Source organism: Anabrus simplex, chromosome 14, assembly GCF_040414725.1.
Source record: "Anabrus simplex isolate iqAnaSimp1 chromosome 14, ASM4041472v1, whole genome shotgun sequence".
In the NCBI taxonomy this organism is placed as follows: Eukaryota; Metazoa; Arthropoda; class Insecta; order Orthoptera; family Tettigoniidae; genus Anabrus; species Anabrus simplex.
In genome coordinates, this window is record NC_090278.1 from 69,416,846 (window position 1) to 69,433,153 (window position 16,308).

The 16,308-nt window shown below is 38.8% G+C and overlaps 1 protein-coding gene across 1 annotated transcript in view; it reads right to left on the bottom strand.

Moving 5' to 3' along the window:
- Nipped-A (Transcription-associated protein Nipped-A) overlaps nt 1–16,308 on the bottom strand; it is a 347,371-nt gene that overhangs the window by 233,647 nt on the left and 97,416 nt on the right. Inside the window, exons 23-26 of the mRNA XM_067157840.2 lie at nt 14,988–15,173; nt 11,187–11,385; nt 7,529–7,818; nt 4,584–4,767 (exon numbers count right to left, since the gene is read on the bottom strand). Of these exons, the coding sequence (XP_067013941.2) occupies nt 4,584–4,767; nt 7,529–7,818; nt 11,187–11,385; nt 14,988–15,173 (859 nt within the window). The remainder of the gene's footprint in view (nt 1–4,583; nt 4,768–7,528; nt 7,819–11,186; nt 11,386–14,987; nt 15,174–16,308) is intronic.

The following is a 16,308-nucleotide window of genomic DNA, read 5'->3' on the forward strand; positions in this document are numbered from 1 at the left end:
ATTTCTTGCGATGTTCTAAGGCTGCACATTTCTATCCAAATTATGATGGCAAAAATATGATTTTCTACTACTTTACTGTGGTCTTCACAGGACTGGGGCCCTTAAGTCATGGAATAAAATTTTGAACATAGAAGGTGCAGAATGTAAGGAGGAAACAACGACCAAGACAACCAGCCCTTGTTTAACCTTCTTAATTAAAAGACTTCCAGGTTGTAAAAGCACCATCAAGACGGACATCACGGAGCAGCTAAAGGGTGATGAACAGCTGGAAATTACAGATGCCCCTATCAAAAAAAATATGACTGCACGAACACAGTGTGGAAGTGACGAGGATGTGACAGATACTTTATCGCCGATGAGTCATAATTACTGACACAATGCACTAGGGGCAGCTATGCATTATGTCAAACTACAGCCCGAGGTGATCCAGATGGATGACCTGCTGTTTAGACGGTAACACAACACTGCAGTTCGTTAAAACAGAAGACTTGACAAAAACAATTTTGAAAACAAAATGTACAGTTTTGTTTTCATCATTACTGAAATAGGCCTTACAATGTTCAACTTAGGAGATTTTTTTTTTTTTTTTTCAAAAAAGCTTGACAATTTTTTAGCATAAAGCAACATGAAAGTTGCTTCCTAAACTACTGTACTGTAATGTTTAACATAACTGAAGTTTTACATGTACACAAGTTTTTTGTGTGATTTTGAGTCAAGAGTTTTTCTATAGTTCGTCTTGTCTACCACGAGTTAAGAGACTCTACTGTAATATCATCATCATCATCATCATCATCATCATCATCATCATCCCTCTGTAGATCAGTGTTAGAATTTCATCTAAAGTTCCCACGGTTGCAAGTTCAAACCTGGCAGTCTGTTACACGAGGTCGGCATGTAAAAGATCTCTGATGACATACTTGGTGCTTACCCAACAAAATTCACTAAAATTTCAGCCGAAGATCGCGCAAAGAGATCAGTTTCTCTGCAATCTGGTAGAGTAAAACGGAACATCAAAATTGACATGCAGGCAGCCTAATTATAAGATTATAAGATACAGGGTGGCCAGAAAATACGAGAACCGAGTATATGAGCGTAATAGCATTGGTCATACTGATGAATAACATGACGAAAATAATTCACTACCTCTTGTAGTCATATTATGAGAGATTGATTTTTGCCAATCAGATACCTTCACAGGTGAATTCAAATGGGCTTTGCAAGACAGTGTTGCTAAATCTACACGTGGCTTACGACCAGCTTTAGCAGACCAATCGAAGAAAAAACTTTGTCAAGGGAGGGATTGGAACACAGACCTCCAAGCAGACAGGATTGTGCTATAGCAAGTACAGTATGGTGACACCGGCTGAAACCTGTGTTGTGTTTGTTTTAGATGCTGATTTCTCGGGCTCTCAAGCCGTCTTAAGCTACGTGCTGTTTTAGCAACACTGCCTTGCACAGTCCATTTGAATTCACCTGCAAAGTGCTTCAATGGGCAAACTTTTACAGCTGAAAAAAAATGACTACGGTGTAAGATATCAACTTTTTTCAAATAATTTATCAGTATGACAGACACTCTCTCATTCATTTACTGTCAAATCTGGTTAAGACAACCCCTGCTAGCGCGTTTCCCTGGCTATTACTTCATTATTCCAAAGTCCCAGTCCATGTCCTATTAAATACATGCTACAGAAACCTGGATATCACATTTGGGTCACTCTTTAGTACATTCATAACTCCCACCATAAGAAATTTAAATTAGCGAGCCCAACCATGTGTCGCGCACGATGTGCCAGCGACGACTAGCCTGGGTAAGGATTTGGTAGAGAAGTTAATTTCATGGCCCTAGCGTATCGGCCTACAGCTGCAGGGAGCGTCAATCTCAAGCCAGTCTATTTTTTATTATTTTATTTTTTTTCCGTCACACCGACACAGATAGGTCTTATGGCGATGATGGGATGGGAAAGACTAGGAATGTTTTTTCTACTGCTCCCAAAACTACTTCATTCTTTCCGGCCTGGTGTCAAAATGGGAAATCACGGAAAACCATCTTCAGGGCTGCCGACAATGGGGTTCCAACCCACTATCTTCCGGATGCAAGCACACAGCTGCGCGCCCCTAACCGCATGGCCAGTTCACCCGGTAAGCCAGTCTTTGTTGTAGGCATGTTCGTATAGATCGCGCAACAGTAACTCGTGTGATGTGCTGGTGTTTATTTTTATATTCATATGTGAATTCTGTAACAACATTCATAAATTAAGCCTACTGTACTTATGCATAGTGGTTTGCAGGACATTCAGTTACGGAAGAGAAAGCTAGACAGTTTACAAATGATGAAAAATTAAAGTTTATTGAGAGAGTGGATGCTACTCCACACATGAAACGCGTGTGTATCGCCCAGATGCTGGACATTCCTACGATAACTTTAAACATAACTGTAAGGAACGTGTATAGTTTGCATCTCTGACAACGTTTCTCCTTGGTGTTTTACTATGTCGCTGCCCTTAAAATGTATTATTTTTTAATTATTTTACGCCCACATTGGAACACTTTAATCAATTTATATACATTTAAGTCTTAAGAGTATTAGCTACAAATTTGACTTATGTTTTTTCTTCTGCTCCCAAAACTACTTCATTCTTTCCGACCTGGCTGCCCTTTCGTCGTTAGTAATGGTGTACTGTTTGCGTGTAAAAGTTTTTAGTTGTAAGTCTCAAGTCTCCGTTTCTCAGGATCCTCTTCTCTTCTCGGTCTTCAATTTGCTGCATTCTCAAGCCTAATTCATCTAAATCATCTTGGACTTCTTTGAACCAATTATTCTTGGTTTTACTTTCCCAAAAGTAGTTGGAAAGATGTTTCAGTACCCTGGTTTCTGGTAGTCTTGATATGTGACAGAAAAATGCAACTCTCCTTTTCCGCATTGTGTCTATTATTGACTGTTATTATTTTATTTATATATTTATTTACATTTTATGGCCTTCATTCGACCACTCTAGCCAACTTTATACAAAGAATTTTTCAGTTTCCTGTCAGCTCAGTACTTCTTCGTTCTCTCTGATTTTATCTTTCTTTCTTCATCGGAAATCACCCTCCTATTGTCTGTTTGTTGATTCTGGTTTGCTTGCCTGTGAGTTTCCTGATTTTGTCAGTTTTGTTTCTTAGGTCTTCCAATGTAATTTGTAGTTCACCCATATCTTCCTTGATTTCTGTAATCCACTTAATGTTGCCCTCACTATTCCATAATTTTTCTATTATTCTCCTGACGATCCTGTTCTCTGGTGTCCTGATTAGATGTCCAAAAAATGAAATGTGTTTCTTCCTCATTGTGCTCATTAATGGTTCTATTTCCTTGTAGAATGTTTCGTTAGAAGCTACTCTCGAGTGTCCATCTTTTTGGTATGATTTGTTGATGCACGTTCAAATGATTCCTCCCCTCTATCTTAGAGTATTTTGTCTATTTGTACAGTGTACGTTGTTTTGAAGATAGTTTCACTTTCTGGTCGAGTGACTGTTTTGTAGTGTTTTAGTTTTGTTGCTATTGACAGGCCGTTTTTGTTGTAGGTATTCTTGGCGACACATTGTGCTCTGGTCAATTTATTTATTCTGTTATGCCATGTTGGCTTTTCATTGAGGTTATATGTTATGATTTCTCCCAGATATTTAAATTTTTCTACAATTTTGTTTTTCTTGGTTTCCTATGGCAATTTTGTTTATGAGTGGTGGGTCAGTTAACATGATTACTGTCTTTTCAAAAGATATTCCAAGACCGATTTTCTGTGCTATTTGCTGTAGTGATATAACCTGTTGTCTGGTTTCCTGATTATATTTATTATTATTATTATTATTATTATTATTATTATTATTGTTGTTTCTTAATTTATTTCAATAATTATAATTGTAAACAATTGTTTCTTTGTTTTCGTCGTAATTCTTTTTACGTTTGAACCTAACCTTAAATTTAACAGTGTGATTGTTTTTCATTTTTAGCACATTTGCTCTTTACATTTTTTTGGTCCCCAAAAAACCGTACCGTACCCAGTTCAAAATAAAATTCAAAATATTAAAATCAGAGACGAGCTAAATATAGAATCGTTAGTACAGAACATACAGAAAGCAAGACTGACATGGTTCGGACATGTAAAATGAATGGGAAAGGAATGGGTAGCAAGAAGGGAATTGGAAAGAGAAGTGAAGCGAAAGAGACCAGTTAGAAGACCGAGAAGGAAGTGGATGGACCAGATTTGAAAGGACATTAGAGAAGCTGGATTGGATGTGGCGGAAGTAATGCAGCAGGAGAAGTGGAAGGGCAGAAGAGAGTGGAGGAGGCTTGTTAACCACACCCGGGCGACTGGAGTGGGACATTGATGATGACGATGATGATGACCCAGTTTACATTGTTTCTGACCACCCTGTATTATACTGTTCTGATATACCCTGGAATCATTCAACTTTTAGAGTCCTACTGCAAGTAATTTGCAGCCCCTAATTGTTAACTGAGCAGCACCATGACTGTAACTGTAATAAAATCAATGAAAAATTCCTTTACCAGTTAAATGGTAGATGCCTTACTGAGGCATGAGACTTACACTTATGAGAGACAATGGTCAGTTCAAGTAATTTCTTGAGGTGCTGCAACATTTGCTCCAACAGCTTGGCATTGAAGATAGGTGGAAAGAGAACAGTAAGATAGGCCAATCTCTTTGTTCCATTTAACGTGAGGTTGCGATAATCTCCCAGCGTTAGCAGTAGCGGCCTCATCACAGCATGAACCTAAACACAAAATAAGACAGTAAGCTCTTCGTACCCAATGTAAGACTACTGTACGACTAAATCTTGTTCCAGCTATGTGTGATAAACAAGTTAACTTGAAAGCACAAAGGAAGGCTAAACACAATAACATGACACAAATGACAGTAGAGAATCTGAAATCATAATCACGAGGAGGGAGAGAAAGGTCCGCAGTGTGCACCACTCCATATATACCGAGATACTATCAGCCTTGACTACCAGTTAGTTCGAGAAAATAGCAGCAGATGTCTCTGAATGTACAAGTCTCGTGAACACGAGTGTACTCAAGTCCTGACAGTGGTGAAATATTTTTGGGATCTGTGCCTTAGTTGAACATTGATGTCTGTTGCCTAGAAATCTTATGCATTTTAAAGTTCTTCTCCCTGTTAACATGAAATGCTTAAAAACTTTATGATATCTACTTAATGGATTGTAACATTTAAAATCAAAGTGTTTGTGTTTGCAAATAACAGTGGTAGCTATATCACTCAACACATAAGGCCAACACTAAAAAGCAAATATTGCTGCCTTATTCTCCTTTTTTTTCCTTTAAATGGCTAATCACTGCTGCCAACTCGACTAGTTACATATTGAAATCACGAAAGAAAACATCAACAAACTAACCTCAATGTACGTATCAACAAAGGAGGTTCCCTTATCCAAGTAAATGATCAATCGAGATATTCATAATTAAGTTGGTTTTGAAGCTCAATGAGGAATTAAGGAAATACACACCATCTCTCACCCTTGCTCAATTTATTGTTATATATTTCTGCCCTTATTTTGATGTACACGTTACTATAACCGTATTCTTTTGTGTTTACCTGGTGTAAATAAATCAGTTCGAAATTAGATATTACTTGTTCGACTTACGTGAAACCACGTTGTAATAATACACACAGGCAAATACACACTATAACAAACAAAAAACTGACACACCGGGAAGGCGTTCGATTGTAAGGAAATTACGTATGCAAAGACATTCGGGCCGAACATGCAAATGATTAAAGTTTTGTGTCCAATGAATGAACAGCAGGAGCTCCCGCGCATCCAAACTGTGCATGCATCAGGTGTATATAAGGCACAAATCTGAAGCGTATGCTCAAAGTAGCTGTTGAATTCGACTGCGCTATCTTAACGTCGGCTGCGCTACCTTAACGTCGGCTGTAAGAATGCCACGCTGAAGGATTCGTGCTCATTACAATCAGATGTCAGAGTTTGAAAGAGGTCGTGCGATCAGATTGAAAGAAGCTGGTTGGTCGAATCGGGCTATCGCTGGACATTTGGGTCGAAGTGATGCGGTGATCAGACGATGCTGGCAAACGTGGGTCAGCAACGGCAGGCATCAGCGTCAGGATGGCAGACAGAGTGATTGTCAGCGAGGGCCACAACAGCAAGGGCAGACAGAGTGATTGTCAGAACAGCTGCCACAGCACCGGTCAGCGTTATTAACGATTCAGCGTGTGACCCGCACACGTGTCCACCATGACCATCAACAGATGCCTGAGCAAGAGGAATTTGCGCTCACGCCGCCCGTTACCACTCACGCCTGTTCACCGTCAAGCCAGATTACAGTGGTGCCGCGCTCGTGCAACGTGGAACTGCGCTGACTGGGGACGTACAGTGTTTAGTGACGAGTCCTGATTCCAACGGTACCCTGACGACAACCGTAGAAGTGTTTGGAGACCTCCAGGCCAGCGTGGGGATCCTGCCTTGACTATCGCTTGCCGCACAGCCCCACAAAAGGGGGTGATGGTCTGGGATGCCATCTCATTTGATAGCCGGACCCCTCTGGTACTCATTCCTGGCACACTGACAGCACAGCGGTATGTTGACGACATTCTACAGCCGGTTGTGTTACCATTCCTTCAGCAACATCCAGGCCTTACTTTCCAACAGGATAATGCCCGGTCGCACACGGCACGTGTTGCTATGAACTGTCTTCAAGCTTGCCCTATCCTTCCTTGGCCAGCTCGGTCACTGGAGCTATCTCCCATAGAGTACATTTGTTATTTTATTTACATAACATTTTTAACACAAGTAGGCTTATCCATGTGTAAGTTTTTAATTGATGCTTTTGACTGAGTTATGCCTAATTAAGAATTTATGGTTATGTCAGTTGTTTATAACAGTTCATTAGGAACAATAGGCATTATTACCATTTTTGTCTTTAGGCTGAGGATGTCTATTTGGAGACACACAACATGTCCTTTTTATAAACAAAAAAAGGAATAAAGATTTATAAGTATTGTAAAGGTGGAATTACTCACCAAAAAAAAAAAAACACACCTATATAACTTATTTAAAGGTTGGCTATATGGATTAATGAAGAAGTTCATTTCTTGTGGTAATACAGTTACCATGAATAATAACACACTTAGGAGGAGAATGTGACACAAAACATACACAAACACATAGTTACTAAGAAGTGAAATACCTAAATAATAAATTGCATGGTTTAAAAACCAGAATAATACAACTATTGAGTACAATTGCACACGTAGGACAAGAATAGTCAGGTACAGTATAAAAAGGACTCGGACAGTTAATGAAAAAGTGAATTCTAATGTAAATAATGATGCCCATAAGCAAACAATGTGATATACGGCATAAACAAACATTCAAGTAAATAAAATATCGGTATATAAGATACAGTGATTCACTCTATCTTATGTGCTGAAAATGTGTTATAACGATTTATACTTTAATTATCTGTTACCCTAACCAGTTGGTACCTTCTTACCATATCCTTGTCGATCTGGAATCCTGAAATGAATTTCTTCATGCATTCAAGACCAGCTTCTTGAATCTCAGGGTTGGGTCTCTCGAGTGCTCTATACAGAACATTGAAGATCTTCTCCCGGCAGTTCTCAATGTAGTGACAGGCTGCAAGGGCACGGTATGCCGACTTTCGCAGTGGGATGAGGCTAGGGACCGACTTGTAACACGGCAGCTTGTTCAGCGTGCTGTCCTCAGCTTCACAGAGGGACATTACCTCATGGAAGAACACCTTGTGTTCCACAATACCAAGATCTGGAAGAAACATAATCCTTTTACTAAAGGTATGGTCAATCAATAGTCTATCCACTGAGGATTTTTTTTTTTTTTTTTTTTTTTGCTAGGGGCTTTACGTCGCACCGACACAGATAGGTCTTATGGCGACGATGGGATAGGAAAGGCCTAGGAGTTGGAAGGAAGCGGCCGTGGCCTTAATTAAGGTACAGCCCCAGCATTTGCCTGGTGTGAAAATGGGAAACCACGGAAAACCATTTTCAGGGCTGCCGATAGTGGGATTTGAACCTACTATCTCCCGGATCCACTGAGGATTAAACATATTCTGACAAGGAAGTAGTTTGTATTTTACAAAACAGTGGTGGCAATTTAGGGTAGGGGAGGGGGGAGCGGGGTCAGTGGGGGGGGGGGGTTACTCCCTATTTTGTGGAGGAAACATTACATTTTTATTCCATTTTAACTGTACGAAAATAGGAACTATAGGAATAATTATTAAAAAGGAGCAATTTGTACAAGCCCTGCTGTCTAATCAACTAATTCGTACCTCTATTTTACTTAATTATTACTGGAAATACACACGAAACGTCGTTTGTCGCAGCTAATCGATTTGTATAGCGCCACAGCAAGTAGTGGAGACTGCATTGTGCTGTAAGGAAGGGTAGCAAGGATATACATTTTGCCAAGGTCATGGACAAGGAGATCTGATTAACCCGCTTACTGCATGCATTCGTCAGCCTCTTTAGTAATAATGTAGTTAGTCCGTTATTCAACTTTATAAATTTTCCAGCTAACTCATTCCTGGTTGCCAGCGTTTCGCCCCAGTGTGCTAAATTGGGCTCATCAGTTGGTAAATAGCACACCTACCAAGACGCAAGGCTAGTGATTACCATGGAGGCCACTGAGTAGGCTACTTGAAGCCACCGGCAGTGCCAATACACTATGAGAGACTTATAAATTTACTCATTCGGGACAAATATTTCAGGTTCCCTATAGGAATCAACATCTATATCATCAGACTCTTTAGTGTCGGTTAGTTTCTTAGTATGTCAAATACTAAAAGATTTTTAATTGTATTATCACACTGTACTTCTATTTAATTGTAATACATGTGTAATATTGTTCGTCTGGCGAGTTTTGTTGTATGGTATTGAATCAAAAGCTCAAAAAACTATTATTATTGCACTTAAGTCGGTAAATTGTCAACCATTATTTCACTGTCGAAATTCGTTCAGAGAGCATTAAAAAACATACCATATTTTAGTCTTTTGTCAGTTTTGATGTACGTGCCCCCACCCTCTATATCCCCACAAACCCAGATACTTTTCATTGTCTGAAATTTTTTGCCCCCCGCCGTACTAATTCCCAAATGCCGCTACTGTTGCAAAATAATTACAAATGATAAGTACTGGACAGACATAATATTTAAAAACCACCACTGAGAAGAAAACTAACAAGGAAGTTAACACAAGTTGCAAGTGTGATTGCAAGAAAGTTGTGGTTCATGTTAAAAAGATTGCCGTGTACGTTTTAAGTACACTAAGCATATGTGCCATTATCATTTATGTCATAATTAGCAACCATTTGATGTTACATTTTCAGGTGACCATAATATTATATCACAATTGCAGTCCATTCAGACTACTGGTAGGTAAACATGTCGACGTGAGTGGATTCAAAATATATTGTCTACTATGGTCAATAAAGGTCGCATCCAAAGTCATGTGACAAAGTTACCAGAGCTTCGAGCACCAGTACAATATAAAAGGATTATACATTCACATGCCAGAGCCACAAAACCTGCTAAAAGTGGTCTAATCACAAGACAAAGTATGGAGAAAATATTTTAAGACATTTTCTCCCCAAACGCAGGGAGAGAGTTTCCTCTTTTTGTTGACTCATTTGGAACACACCATTATATTACCCACACAGATGCCATCCAACATATGGTCAGGATCAACCCTTCTGGATGTACCCTTTACCTTCAGCCACTCAATGTGCTATATTTTCGGCAGTTCAAGGCGGTGCAGAACAGATTCTCTCTTTTTTTTTTTTTTTTTTTGCTACTTGTTTAACGTCCCACTAACACAATGAAGGTTTTAGGCAATGGAGGAATGGGAAAGGACTAGGACTAGGAAGGTAGTGGCTGTAACCTGGTGTGAAAATGGGAAACCACGGAAAACCATCTTCAGGGCTGCCGATGGTGGTATTCGAACCCACCATCTCCCAGATTGAAAATCATGTCATCTTAAACAATGTTTGCTTCACATTTATATTCCTTCAATTATATTTATTCAACTACTAGCTTTAGTACCTGCCATTGACGGGTATATCATATAGCATGTGCAAAGTTATCTAACTCCCCGGCTGTTTTACTCGGGACACAGCAGTAATCCCAGCTATCGAAGATGAGTGGCAGCAGAAGAGACAAAGCATATAGTAACAGTGGTCAATGTAAGGTTGCTGTTGATCAGTTTTATGAGCTTTCAATATTGTAGGCCTTCACATTTAGTTTTCTTCTGACTTAGGGCATCTAACGTAAAGGGAGCCTTCCTTCTTTCATGTCTCCCTCTTGCCTTATTCCTCAAATGATAGTTCCTTTATGATTTTTTCTCATTTTTATAATTAAAATTTTCCTTGGCGGTATGGACCGATGACCATGTGGTTTTACACTTTAGGGCAATCATGACAAAAACCACTGCCATTTAACACAACTGAACAATATTTCCATGTTAGCAATGCTCGACAATGATATGGACTAAGCAACTAAAGTCTAAATTCATAAATTCTATTATCAAAGTTGGTACGGTAAAACTGTACAAGACATAAATAGTCTGAAATTTCATTCTAAATAACTTTACAGCCTAGATTGAAGTGTCTCATTTCCCGACTTTAGATACTGATTTTCATTAAATTCTCTTCAGCCATTTTCTTGTGATGCGTGTATGTACAAGCATACATACATACAGTACATAGACAGAGGTGATAGAAAATTAAAAAGTGCATTTTCTTGTTACTGTGGAGACGACCGATACAGAAATATCATTATTTTAAAATTCTGATCAATGTACAGACAAAACTCTTATTTTATGTATGTTATAGATACTTATTGCATCAGCTATTCTCGCAGCAGCAGAGTGCTGACAACGTAGGTAAGGTGAAGCTCAGATGTTTTGCGAACTGTCAATTTAGAAGTAAAGCTGTGCAGAGAATAGAACTACTGCAGGATTTAACTCTTAAGCACTGGACAAGAGAAAACACTGTCTTACATAAAATTTTAATAGGATGTAGTAAAATGCAAAAAAAACAGGTAACCAGTGTTAATATCCTACAGTAGATATATTCCGATCTCTCTCCCACTCTCAAGCAAGTGAGAAATGAAATGTACTCACCGATGGTGAAGAGACGAGGTTCCAGGGTCGTACAGAAAGTGTTGCCGTCCATGATGCCGATCTGAGCGTTGGCAGGCTGATGACGTAACAGATGTTTCTTGGGAGGTATCATATCCTGGAGGATTTCCTTGTGAGGTTCCATTACTTCAGTCACACTCTTATTCTGAATTTTGGCCAACACTTCTAGAGAGTGCATTGCCTATAAACACACCGATATAGAAATTTAATGAACGGTATAACTACATTACATTTTTCAACCTGACTTAGAAGTTTTCTGACATAACCACACTTCACACATTAATATGGTTCCTGGGAGAGAGGAAGAATATATCTTAATACATCACATGAACCAACGATTTGTTAACATGGGACCACGAAACCCATCGGTGAGTCACTGTTATACATAACTTTAGTGCCAAGTGGCCACTCATGGTCATCTGTCTATACCAGTGGACTCTGACGTCCCTGTATTCAGAACTACTGGGCTTGGGTTGAGCCATCAGGAGAGTTTAGGTTAAAAAACAATATATCGTCTTATTTACTACGTCAATATTAATCCTATATTCCAAAGTCTGCATGCTATTTGCTTATTACAAAGAAAACATATTACAATACACAACAATAATTACAGAAAATTAAAAGTGATACTCATCATTACAGATCTCATCACTCTTAACACATTGCGGACCAGTCCCGAGAAAACTCGTGCATGCCTGGCCGAACGTTGCGGACCGGTCCCGAGTTATCTCGTGTTAGCAGCAGACTGAAGTTTAGTGCTATCTTTTAAGATATACCGGAACTATTTGGAGGGCAAGGGTGCTAGAACTCTTATGTATGGTTCTACACAATCGATAGTCGCATTTCTTTTTGATTATTCTTCATATTATAGCTTTTCTTTGCATTTCCTGACAACATGTTTACAAAGTTTGAAGAGCCATGCAAGATGGCAGCGCTCAGGGATCGCACGTGTTTAGACAGGGATGAAATTATTCGCGTATTATGTGCTGATACAGGCTCCGAATGTCGAAGTGATGCTGAATATTTAGAGTTCGATGATGAAATACATTCTAACGGAAATGTTTCAAGTGATGATGAGTACATTAGCCTTATCTTCAAGGTGTGGAACTCACATGGCGCAGAACAAGTCTCATAATTGTGTTACGGGTGTAAATATTCTAAATATTGTAAATAATATTAGTGTTTTCTGACAAATGGGTTATGGACAACAGTAAACCTAGGCTAGAGGATTTTGAACGTGCTCCTGGTATAAAGGTATGGCCTAATGAACCTGGAAAGTAGGACAAGTATCAGTACCTAAGTTTGTGAGGACTTTTTCATTATGTAGCTGAGCAGACAAACTTATACTATGAGCAGAATTCATATTCTCATAACGTATCCCGTAAAACCTAAAGTGGACAAATGTCCCTAACAGGGAAATTAAAAAATTGCTTTGTGTATATTGATAGGGCAGGTGACGAAACCGTATCTGAAAGATTACTGGCCAACCAATCCCCTAATAGAAAATCCCATATTTCGGAAAACTATGAGCCGAAATAGATTTCAGCAAATACTTACCTAACTGCATTTCAACTACTAATCAGGAATGCCTCCAGAATAAAACACAGTAGTCCTTCAAGGGCTAGTGAAGTTCTGGCAGTTTATTTGAATGCACGCACTCCAGTTTGGAGGTAGTTAGAAAGTGGCCGGGAACAGGGCTGTGCATGGGGTGAAGGGCACCCGGTCCGCAATGTGTTAATACCACTCAAGTCATTCCAATGCCACATTTGTTTTATGTAGCAAACAGTCCAGAAATTTGGCAAGAAACTTGAGGAATGTGATTAATGAAAAAAATTGCAGGAAGTTTTTTTTTTTTTTTTCAGTCGTGAGGAATAACCAAACTCATCCTTTCGTCTTGATTAACTGAGTTGCTAATGCGCGTTAGCCTCTCTTGCTTGTAGGAAGTGACGCAAGTGTAATAGATGAATATAACTTGGAAACAATATTCTCTTACCTATGGGTAAATAATGCAAATATCAATTATTATTATTATTATTACTTGTGAGGTGTGGCTATAAAGTTGTTTACATGTATTAGTATTATTATTATTATTATTTACGTAGTTATTTCCGGACTTTATTTGGTATAAATCACGATCATATTATTTGTGACATTATGTCATGAAACATCTGCTGTATATATTAATATGAGTGTATTTAATATAAGAACATGTAATTAATAGTATATAATTTATTATTACCTGTATATATTATGTATCATTCACTGTAATATTGTGCAATACACTGTAGTAAGTCTAGAACAACGCATGGTGCGACTAGAATTGTATAAAGAATTCTTTACATTATAAATAGGTATTTTGTCACCATAAGACCTATCTGTGTTGGTACGACGTTAAAAAAAAAGGCTATTGGAGACTCTAGAATTTACAAGTTACATGTTATATCATATTGTTCTAGAAGCCTGGAAAGGCAACATATATAAAGAGGCAGTCTTGAGGATAGAGTGGAGTTATTTTAATGAGACTTGTGTGGAAGTCATGTTAACCGAGTGTTTGAAGTCAAGTATATGAATTGGTTTTGTTGTGTTGGTAGTTGACATGCATTTGTTGCAGTCTTCTCCTGATTCTTCATAGTAGTGTTTTGTATATAAGGGCAGTTTATAAGTTTGTGTGTATAGAATTTGTGAAAATAACTTGTAAATAAAATATTGTACACAAATGACAGCATTTCCTGTGTGTGTCTTTGTGGATACATCAAACGACTTCCGTCCCAAATCCCCAGCTGTATAGCACACACGACTACGAAGGCGACGGATGATACGCTCACGAAATAAAGCATCAAATAAATACTCTTAAAAACGCAATTCCATAAATTACGCAAGCACATAAAAATTTATCCTTTATCCTAGGGGAAGATTATTGACCATGCTGGAGGTTATAATGGTCAAAAATAGAAAGAAGAATAAATCGGAAAATCGGAAGACGAGAACAGAAAGTTTCCGGGTAAATCGGAAGGATTGGCAGGTATGTATTCTGCCTTTACGGCCTCGTTGGACCACTTCAGTCAATGATTTTCTGGTCATCTTCTTCGATAGGTTTTTTTTTTTTTCCAAACTGCACGGTAGCTTTTCATTCATTCTGATCTTGTCTGTCGTTCCTCCTCTGTAAATATTTTCACTGCATGTTGTTTATTTTTGGTTTAAATATTATTTTTATGCTTTTCAGTTTCTTTAAATTTTCTGTTATGTTTTGCAAATCGTCCAGTTATTTGTAGTTCTTCCATGTCCTCTCTAAATTTCTTTAATAATAATAATGTTATTTGCTTTACGTCCTTACGGTTTTTGGAGACGCCGGGGTGCCGGAATTTAGTCCCGCAGGAGTTCTTTTACGTGCCAGTAAATCTACCGACACGAGGCTGACATATTTGAGCACCTTCAAATATCACCGGACTGAGCCAGGATCGAACCTGCCAAGTTGGGGTCAGAAGGCCAGCGCTCAACCGTCTGAGCCACTCAGCCTGGCGACTCTAATTTTCTTAATCCATCCTTCTTGTGGCTTCGGATTCCAGAGTTTCTCTATAATTTTTATTGGTAATCTGGTTTCAGGTGTCTTCATGTGACCAAAATATGGGATCGTATTTTTCTGTATAGTAAAATTACTTTTAGTTCTTTTCTACAGTTGGGTTTACGTCGCACAGACACAGTGAGGTCTTATGGCGACGATGGGATAGGAAATGGCTAGGAGTTGGTTCTAAGTTGAGTCAAGAATTGACAACAATACTGTACCTGCTGTCTGACTAGTGTGTTTGGACTGGTCACTTGACGTACTAATTCATGAGTCACTTCAAACAAACTTTTCATCTGGGCATTAGCAACATCGTCGTTCTTGCCATCGCGTTCAATTGGGGCAGCACAGATGCTGAGGAGCTTCTCAAGATCAGTTTTTGCCATGTCGATAGCACCACTGGAAACCTAAAAAAAAAAAAAAACAAACAAACAAACTTTGTTGTACATAAAAATGTTTTTTTATAATCAAGCGAATAAGAGTAGGATCAGGAAAATGGAATTAGCTTACAAACCCACATAAAATGTATACAACAACAAAAATCATTGTCATAAGAAAAAATTAAGACACTACAATACAGTAGTAAGGCCAGAGGGCACTGTATGCATCGGAATGTCTAACCCACGAACAGAAAAACATAAGGTGAGGAGATGAGGAAGACAGACAGAAAAATTTTGCGTAAGATATTAGGTCCTAGGAAGACAGGTGACATCTGGAAGAAAAGAAAGAATGAAGAACTGTACAAACAGATTAATGAACTCACTGATGAAATGAGAGACAACTGAAATTTGCTGAACACATTCATCGGATGACTAACGCAGATTTGCTAAGAGGATATGGGAGTACGCCAAGAAATGCAAGAGCACCACAAACTACACGAAAGAAGATATCAAAGATCTAACTGAACTAGATCTAAACACCGAAAGCATGTTGGACAGAAACAAATTCCGGAAAATAGTTGACAGACACAGGGAATTTCAGAAACCAGATGGGCAGCAACAAACTTTGACAGACTGACAGAGGGAGGCTAGAAGTCAAAATATGAAGAGGTTTTGGGAGCAGAAGAGACAGGAACCCGAGAAGCAGAAACATAAGCTAAGCGTGGTCCATAGAAGGCCAAAATGAATGTAAAAAAAAAAAAAAAAAAAAAAAAAAATTTAATTCTATTACCTAAAAGCTTATACATTCAGAAGCATAATCAGAAGTACACCTCACACACCATGCTGCAATGTTTAAGACCACCCAAAAAGAAACCGTGGATGTTGAATGCCATACTGGACCTCATGGAGATGAGACATCAAATAAAAACAAAGATCTGAGCAGATACAGAGAACTCAATGTAAGGATCAGACAAGACATCAGGAAGGCCAAAGCCAGATGACTCAAGGACCGATGTGCTGAAATCTGTGACCTGGAAAACTTAAATGACGTATGGCTTTTAGTGTCAGGAGTGTCCAAGGACAAATTCGGCTCGCCAGATGCAGGGTCCTTTTGATTTGACTCCCGTAGGCGACCGTGATGAGGATGAAATGATGAAGACGG